At 42.7% G+C, this 8,641-nt stretch overlaps 1 protein-coding gene across 2 annotated transcripts in view; it reads left to right on the forward strand.

Annotated features, from left to right (window-relative positions):
- The window catches only part of syt8 (synaptotagmin VIII), a 40,018-nt gene extending 33,132 nt beyond the window's left edge, over nt 1-6,886 (forward strand). For both annotated transcript variants that reach the window (XM_034231958.1, XM_034231959.1), the window contains exon 9: nt 6,154-6,886. In XM_034231958.1, coding sequence (XP_034087849.1) covers nt 6,154-6,402 — 249 coding nt within the window. In that variant the 3' untranslated portion in view covers nt 6,403-6,886. The remainder of the gene's footprint in view (nt 1-6,153) is intronic.
- The last annotated feature ends 1,755 nt before the right edge of the window (nt 6,887-8,641 follow it).

An 8,641-nucleotide genomic window follows, 5' to 3' on the forward strand; every position in this document is an offset into this window, starting at 1 on the left:
CACTGGGTTTATGATGATGTTTATTCGTCTTTACATACCAGGGTTAATTTAGCGTTCTAGTGATTCTATGAGCATCTGCCGGGCTGGTGGAATCGGTATGCTCTTCTCCTACTGTGTCCCCTTATCTCCTGTCACCTATGACCTCCTTATATACACCCGGTGCAGCTAAACCCCGCCACCCAGTGTTCATAAATAATATTGCACTATACATATAACTTAAATAAACTGACACACCAACATCACCCACAAAATGGCTCCTACACACCGGCCCCTAATTGGCTTTAGTATGGGAAAAAAGACAATTACCAATAAATAATAAAGGAGCTATACAAAAGGTGTGTATGTGTTAGCATGTAATTCTTAAATAATTTTTAGTTTATTTTCTTCTCCCTTATTTTAAGGGTCATCAGTCTTTGCTGTTCTTAGGTTGAAGCAGTCGTGTTGCCATCCCGTCCAGCGCCGAGAGAACCTGTGGGTTATATTTTCACCCAATTCCAAGCCTCTCCTTATAGGGCTCCTGCATTGATGAGTCAGTCACTTCTTCAGGTCTGTCACTTGGGTTCAGCCGGTGCCCTGCTACCATAGCAGCAAAATCGCAGATGAGCTGCTCGGTAACGTGTTTGTTGTTAGGCAAGCTGGGATTTTCTTGTCTGAATGGCAAGTCTAGGCAGTAGTGTCCATCTGACATTTTCACTTTCTCGGCCACAGGCTTGGCTTCTTCCTCAGGCACTGCGTCAGATTGGTGTAACTCGACATCTGCTGTGAAGTCAGGCATGCTGTGACAGGAGTCTGAAGTCGGCTGGCTTTCAAAAGGCTCGTCTTCTGCCTCTTCATAGTAATCACCTGTATCCCGACCCTCATCTTCTTCTTCTTGGGGGGCCTCAGTTTTGCCTTCAACATCCCTATCACTGTCTCCTTTGGCATCTGCTACAACATCGCCATCCTCTTTGGCATCTGCTACAACATCGCCATCCTCTTTGGCATCTGCTACAACATCGCCATCCTCTTTGGCGTCCGCTACAACATCGCCATCCTCTTTGGCGTCTGACATGTTTGCAGAGTGATTCATAATGTTCAGGAATTGTTTGTCTTCTCTGGACATTTCCTCTGTTTCCTTGCTTGTATTTTCCTTGAAATCATGCTTGTATTGTTTGACCAATAGCTCCTCTAGGTGTACCATGGCTATCCGATTAACAGCAGCAGCAGGGTGGCCATTAGCATCTCTGCTGTCGTTGCTTCCTTTTAGGGGACCATAGAAGACCCACCCCAGTAGGGTCTTTGCAGCGTACGGTCCTTCTCCTTGGCTATTGATCAGCTCCCAAGGTTCCAATACCTTAGGAGAATTTGTCCCAATGAGTAGGTCAATGCCAGAAGCCATTTCATTAATTTTGATGTCCTTTAAGTAAGGCCATTTTTCCAGATCTTCTTGTAGAGGAATATTGTGCTTGGAAACAGGCATGGTTTTATGTGTAAACACATCGGATAGTTGAAGGAAATTGTTTTCGTCCAGACTCGATATTTCCAAACCTGAGATATGATGACTAGACACAATCTTTCTCTGATTCATTGTCTTTAGGAGAATGTTAGTCCTTTGTCCTGTAAGGTTTAGCCTCCTCATTAAACTTTCTGTGCAAAAGGTGGATGAACTTCCATGGTCCAGAAATGCATAAGTTTGTAACACTTTGTCCCCTTTGTGGCTCTTTACTTGTACTGGTACAATGGAGAAGATGGAGTTTTCATCACCGGCCCCAATGTGACCACATGTATGAGGTGAGATGACACTATTACTTTCCATTGGCTTCCCATTCTGGTTTGTGTGTTCTGCTTCCTCTCTTTTGCCTTTTTGTTCAATGTGGAGTATTTCAGGATGACTTTGATTGCACACATAACATGTCAAACGACTGTGGCAGTGTTTGCTCATGTGTCCTATTTTTAGGCTTCCAAAACACACCCCTTTTCCTTTCAAGAAGTCCATTCTTTCTCTGTGTGTTTTCTTCAGGATGTGTGGACACTGCTCCAATGAGTGACCACTTCTTCTGCAGAACAAACACAAATGTAGGGAGTTGTGGCTTGATGGAGGTATTTTCATTCCATTCGTTGTTACATGTTCTAGCACTGGTGTTCTTGGGCAGGTAATAATTGTTGCAAAACTACTTCCCCTTAGGCTTGGTTTTCCCTTTGAAAAGGTAGAGATAACAGTTTTGATAGCTGCAGTTGGTTTATCATCCTGGATGCTTCCAAACAGAGGATCTGACAGTATCTTCACTTGCCTCTCTATGAAGCTAACAAGGTCAGGAAATGTAGCTCGATGCCCACGCTCTTCCTGTAGCTGACATGCTCTATTCCTCCACTTGTCTCTGAATTTGTAGGGTAGTTTCTGAAGTATGTGTTTCATGTTTGAAACAACATTCATTTCATCCATATAGGTGAGATGTTCCATTGCATTGCAACAACCTCTTAGGAACAAAGAGAAGGCTTGCAGTGCTTTCACATCTTCGGCTTTGATCATTGTCCAGGTAAATGCTTTGTTCATGTATGCAGTGGCGATCTTATGTTCATTACCAAAGTGCTCTTTAAGCAGCTGTTTTGCCCTTTGATAACCTTGAGCTGGAGGCAGATGTTGGCAGCTGCGCACTAGGTCCTGTGGTTGGCCTCTGGTGTATTGCTCTAGGTAATGCAGGCAGTCACTTTCATCATTAGTTTTCCGCTCTACTCCTCTTTCAAATGCACGGATGAAAGCTGCAAACTGCAATGGGTCACCGTCATAAACAGGAATGTCTCTTGGAGGTAAAGTAGAAGTGAGATGTTGTTGAGCCAGCATAGCAGTGTTGTCATTTTGCCTCTGGATTAGGTTATAGATGTCACCTTGATTACCATTGTTGATTACAGGTGGTGTGATGTCAACATGTCCCTGCACATGTGTCTGTATACTTTGTCTGGGAATAGAGGTTTGGGCTTGATGAGGCAAGAATTCAGTGGCCTGTACGTTAAATCTTGCTGTAGGGTTTCTGTAGTAAGAGCTCATCCCATCTGATGCTCTAGAGGTGTGTCTTGATCCCATGCTGAGCACGTTTAGCCTGGCATTGGCTTCTGCCAGCTTAGTTTGTATATCCAGTTGTTCCTTTTTCCGTTTCACCTGTTCTTCCTGTTGTTCCAACTGTTGTTTCTGTTGTTCCAACTGTTGTTTCTGGTGTTTTAATTGTTCCCCTTCTACATCAAGCTCATGTTGTTTGTTCAGTGCTGCCGCCCTTTCTATTAAAGCCGCCCTTTCTGCCTGGGCTTTAATTCGAGCAGAAGAGGTAGATGATGCGTGTGATGAACCAGGTTTGTATTTTGACTGAGGGTGTGATGCCTTTGAAATGCTGTCATCAGGTCCGATGTCATCTGAGCTGACACTTTGTTCTATGGCACTTCCCACAATAGAGTGTCTAATTGCCTGTCCACTCTCAGATAACCACACATTTGCATCTTGTATAAATCCATCAAATATATGCATATTTTCTTGCAGCCACTGCCTTTGCTTTCCCATTTCTTCTTCAGGCAGTTGAAGGTCAGTTAATGATTTGTGATTTTCTTTTAGTTCATCACACAACTTCTTAAATTCAACCAGTTTCAACTGTATTTCCTTTGCATTGTCTTCTGAGCTCATAAGCTCTTTCAGTACTTCCATTAACTTCTTTACTTGTTTGTAACTGAAGTTTCTTGCTTTTTGGCAGTTTGCAATAAACAATTCCAATCCTTTGGCAGTGTGAGTGATAATCCTTTTTTCTCTCACAGATTGCAGTCCAACAGCGCCATCTTGTGACGTGACGTCAGATGTCACAGACATGATTAATGTTCACTGTCCCTTTAAGTTTCGTTCTCAGGAATTGTCCGTTAGCTGACAGCGCGCTGTTTCAAACAGCTCACAATGTTGCAGCACCACATCCATTTACTAAGCCATTGTCCAATACAGCTTAATATCTCTTTTACAATCTACTTATCACGCTGCACATACCCGGCCGCTTTCCCAGTCCTCTCTCAGCCTCTTCGGTCCTCGCAGGTGGGAACAATCTCCAGCTGATTGTGGCGTGTGCAGCTGATCCGTGATGAGAAGTCGATGGTGCAATAATCCAATTATTTGTTTTCCCCGAAAACGATCCTTAATCCAATTTGAAGTGAATCCAATTGTCCAGTTTCACTCAAAAGTACGATTCCACTTAATGTAATGGCAATTTCCTTTTCCTATGTCCTATATATTTTTGCCGTTACTTTCACAGAAGGGTTGAAAAGTGATCCAGACGCAGACACAAACAGATGATTTTCCGGTCCTTAGTTGTGGTTTATGATGATGTTTATTCGTCTTTACATACCAGGGTTAATTTAGCGTTCTAGTGATTCTATGAGCATCTGCCGGGCTGGTGGAATCGGTATGCTCTTCTCCTACTGTGTCCACCCATCTTCTGTCACCTATGACCTCCTTATATACACCCGGTGCAGCTAAACCCCGCCACCCAGTGTTCATAAATAATATTGCACTATACATATAACTTAAATAAACTGACACACCAACATCACCCACAAAATGGCTCCTACATTAACGTTACATCACTCTTTTTCACTTCTTACTCAGTCAGCCAGAGTGCAGATATCACCATTAGATTCACAAACCTGAAACATCATCCATTTCTTCACTGCTGGTGACGACATTGTTGTCAGCTGCTGATACTGCTGCTGCTGCAGCTTGTGGCGCCGGCTGCTTCGATGACAATAACTTTCTAATATCCATAACTGTATAGGCTATTAGCTTAAAACTCGTCAGGCACTAGGAAGGATCACTTCTTCTTCAGGGCAGGCTACGCAGTACGCAGGCTAATGTCCCACAGTGGCTGCCTCTCTGGTGGACTCCGGTACTGCACATTACTCCCGAGACGTTATAAAAAATAAAAAATTTAAATTACATTTTTTTATTTTTTTAAGTGAAACATCCGGGGCTTTTCAGAAAACATCCGGGGCTTGAGCCCAGGTAGCCACCCCCTAGCGCCGCCACTGATACTTAGTCATTGTTTTGACAAACTAATGCGATGCGATTTTTGGGCACGGAGCGATTACATGTAGTCAATTCAAAGACGCAGCGAGACGCGAATGTTCTCGTGTTAGCCAATCAGCAGTGAGGATTGAGAGGAAAGAGTTTGAGCCCCATACTGTTTCAGAAATAATCCTTGATGTGGTTTGGAACATGATATGGTTATTAATCACGGCAGAGTTTAGCTGAGTTTCTGCTGGTAGACAGCCTTCTCTTCATAGAGATCACTGCTTGCATGCGGACGCTCCACAGGGGGCGTGGCCAGCAGCAGCTCGGTTACATTTAAAGGGCCAGAATCATCACTTTAGTAACAGCTGAAATACAGGGGGGTGAGGCTAGAATGATCTGTTTGGTATTTTGTTCAAAACACTTCTGAGACATTTTTATATATCTGAGACCTATAATATATGCCTAAAAAGTCTAATAGGAGACCTTTAATGTATACCAGCATTATGTAAGTCATTATGTTGTCATACCAAGTCATATTTTGACTAGATTAGAAGAACTTGACAACCCTGACTGAGTTTTTTTCTCTAACTCCTTTTGTATCTCTGTGGTTTCCAGAGGGTGAACCTGGTGATCTCGGAAATCTGGGCTTTTTTTTAGATACTTAGTCATTATTTTGAGATACTACATTACATTACATTTAATTTGTTAGACGCTTTTATCCAAAGCGACTAACATACATTCAGTACTGTGGACAATCCCCACAGGAGCAATTTGGGGTGAAGTGTCTCAGGGACACAACGACATGCTGACTGCAGTGGGACTCGAACTTGCTGTCCCCTGATTCGAAGTCCAGCACACTATTTTGAGATACTAAGTCATTATTTGAGATACTAAGTCATTATTTGAGATACTAAGTCATTATTTTGAGATACTAAGTCATTATTTGAGATACTAAGTCATTATTTTGAGATACTAAGTCATTATTTGAGATACTAAGTCATTATTTTGAGATACTAAGTCATTATTTTGAGATACTAAGTCATTCAAATGTCACCCCAAGTCATTATTTTTACTAGATAAGAAGAACTTGACAGACCTGACTGAGTCTGCCTCTCTAACTCTTCTTCTGTGGTTTCCAGAGGGTGAACCTGGTGATCTCGGTGTGGGATCACGACGCTATGACCCGTAACGACACCATGGGGAAGATATCTCTGGGCTGCGACGCGTCGGGGAACCAGCTGAGGCACTGGGCCGACATGCTGTCCAACCCGCGGCGCCCGGTCGCTCAGTGGCACGGCCTGCTGACGGCCGAGCAGGTCAACTCCACGCTGACCCTGAAGAAGAAGATCCCACTGCAGAGCAAACTGCCCTTCCTGAGGGACAGATGAAGACATGAAGGACACATGAAGACCTAGAACATGCAGGAACAGGGGATTTAAATAATGGTGAAAGAAACATCCTGCAAGTCATTTTAACCAGAAAATAGGTCAAAAATAGTGACTCTAAAAAATAATGACTTAGTATCTCAAAAATAATGTTAATAACCACTAAGTTTCTCAAAGCAATGGCTAAGTATGTAGAATAAATGATTTATATTGAAAATAAATGATTTCGTAATGTCAAAATAAAGACTTATGAGTCAGAAATAATGATTTATAATTGAAAATATGTTAAAATTATGACTTAATATGTCAAAATAATGACTTAATATGTCAATAACCACTACGTTTCTCAACTTTCTCAATGTCAATAACCACTAAGTTTCGCATCGCTCTAAACGCTCGAGTTTCACCGCGGCTGCCAGCTGTGTTTACTCGCATCATTCAAACAAGACACGCTGGTAAGGGGGCTACAACTACAACAAAAGGAACATATTTGACCGTGATTAAATTGTAATACACGTTTCAAAATGATGCCGAAGTAACAACATACTGATACCGGTTAGTAAAAACCATGAATTAATGCTTTGACAAGTCTGCAGACAGACGGCAGGCGGAAAACCTTTTAAAATGCGTGTTTTCTGAATGGAGCTCTGCTAAGCTAACGTTGTAAATGCTCCGACCGTCCACACTCACAACAACGGCCTACAGACATAAATAAAGCAGCGACTGTATTCTCCATGACACAGGCAGTCTGTGGTTTGTACTTGTTTAACTTTTGTCTAGTTTCTGAACAGATATGAGGAGCTGTGAGCTCTGAGTGCTAACAGCTAGTGATGGCAGTTTGACACTGAAGCTTCGAACAGAGCTTCAACCCTGGACTTCCTATTCCATAGAAGCAGTGCTTCGAAGCTTGCTTCAAATCACGTGACATGTGACGTCCGAAGCAGCAACTGCTTCAAATCACGTGACATGTGACGTCCGAAGCAGCAACTGCTTCAAATCACGTGACATGTGACGTCCGAAGCAGCAACTGCTTCAAATCACGTGACATGTGACGTCCGAAGCAGCAACTGCTTCATTTCCTGAATGAATCACTCACTGGTTCGCGGTCCATTCACGCGATTCAATGCACTGCCTCGTCTCGATTCTGACAGGTGACAGGTTGAAACAGTTTCAAACTTGAGCGCTTCAACACTTTATGACCGCTCTAAACAATGCGCAATGTGTGGGTTGTTGTCTAGTTTGCGTTGTTGCTGTTGAGTTGTTGTTGGTATTGCATTTGAATTTATTGTATCATTATAGAGCAAGCCAGGAAGAAAGATAAGTTGTTCTGGAAAACACTTCGAAATGTGGAGAAGTTCTGAACAAAAAGACAGTTATAAGTAATATAAAAACAGTTCAATATTTTAAGGAATAGATAGCCCAGTGGGTAGAGCCGGGGCCCGAATGCGGCGATGTCCTCCGCGCAGCTGGTTCAAAGCCCGGAATGGATGTATTTTAATCATTGCTTTTCAACTTTAATGACTGATAAAAGGCCCTCTCCTCCCAAAAAAATTTTCCAGCACTCTCTAGTTTCTTCTCAATAACCCAATACACACAATTATCAATCTTTAATTGCAAATAGAACATGATATTCAGTCTTAGTGTGTGTGTGCATCGAATATTTTTCAAGGCAAAGATACGTTAAACCCACTGCAGCCTTGCACTTTCGCCAGGAGAGGTCGCTGTAACTGAAGCTTCGAGAAATGAACCTATTTCCGACACAATTGTCCAAGTGGTTCGACGCTTCATTCAAAGCTTCATTTTGCCATCACTACTAACAGCTAACGGTTGATGTTTTGGTTTTCTGGTTCAACGTCAGTGGCTGAGATCCTCACCGCTGATTGGCTACCGCGAGATCGCGTCACGCAAATTAGACGCTGGAGTTGAAAAAATTGAACTCAAGCGGTTATCGCGGCCCCCTTCAATCGCGCTGCGGCATTCGCATCAAGCGCTTCATGCTCGCCGTCGGAGCGAATTCTCGTCTGTCCGCATCTCTGCATTGACTTTTCATGTAATCTCGCCGCCCCCAAAAATGGCATCGCGTCCGGTGTGAACGCAGTGTCAACATTCAGACTTATGTGTCATAAGGAATATGACTTAATGTCAAAATAATGATAATAACCACTAAGTTTCTCAAAGTAATGGTTAAGTATGTCGAATAAATGACTTTGATTTCAAAATGTTTGACCTTAATGCCAAAACA

This window comes from Gymnodraco acuticeps, unplaced genomic scaffold (genome assembly GCF_902827175.1).
Source record: "Gymnodraco acuticeps unplaced genomic scaffold, fGymAcu1.1, whole genome shotgun sequence".
NCBI lineage: Eukaryota > Metazoa > Chordata > Actinopteri > Perciformes > Bathydraconidae > Gymnodraco > Gymnodraco acuticeps.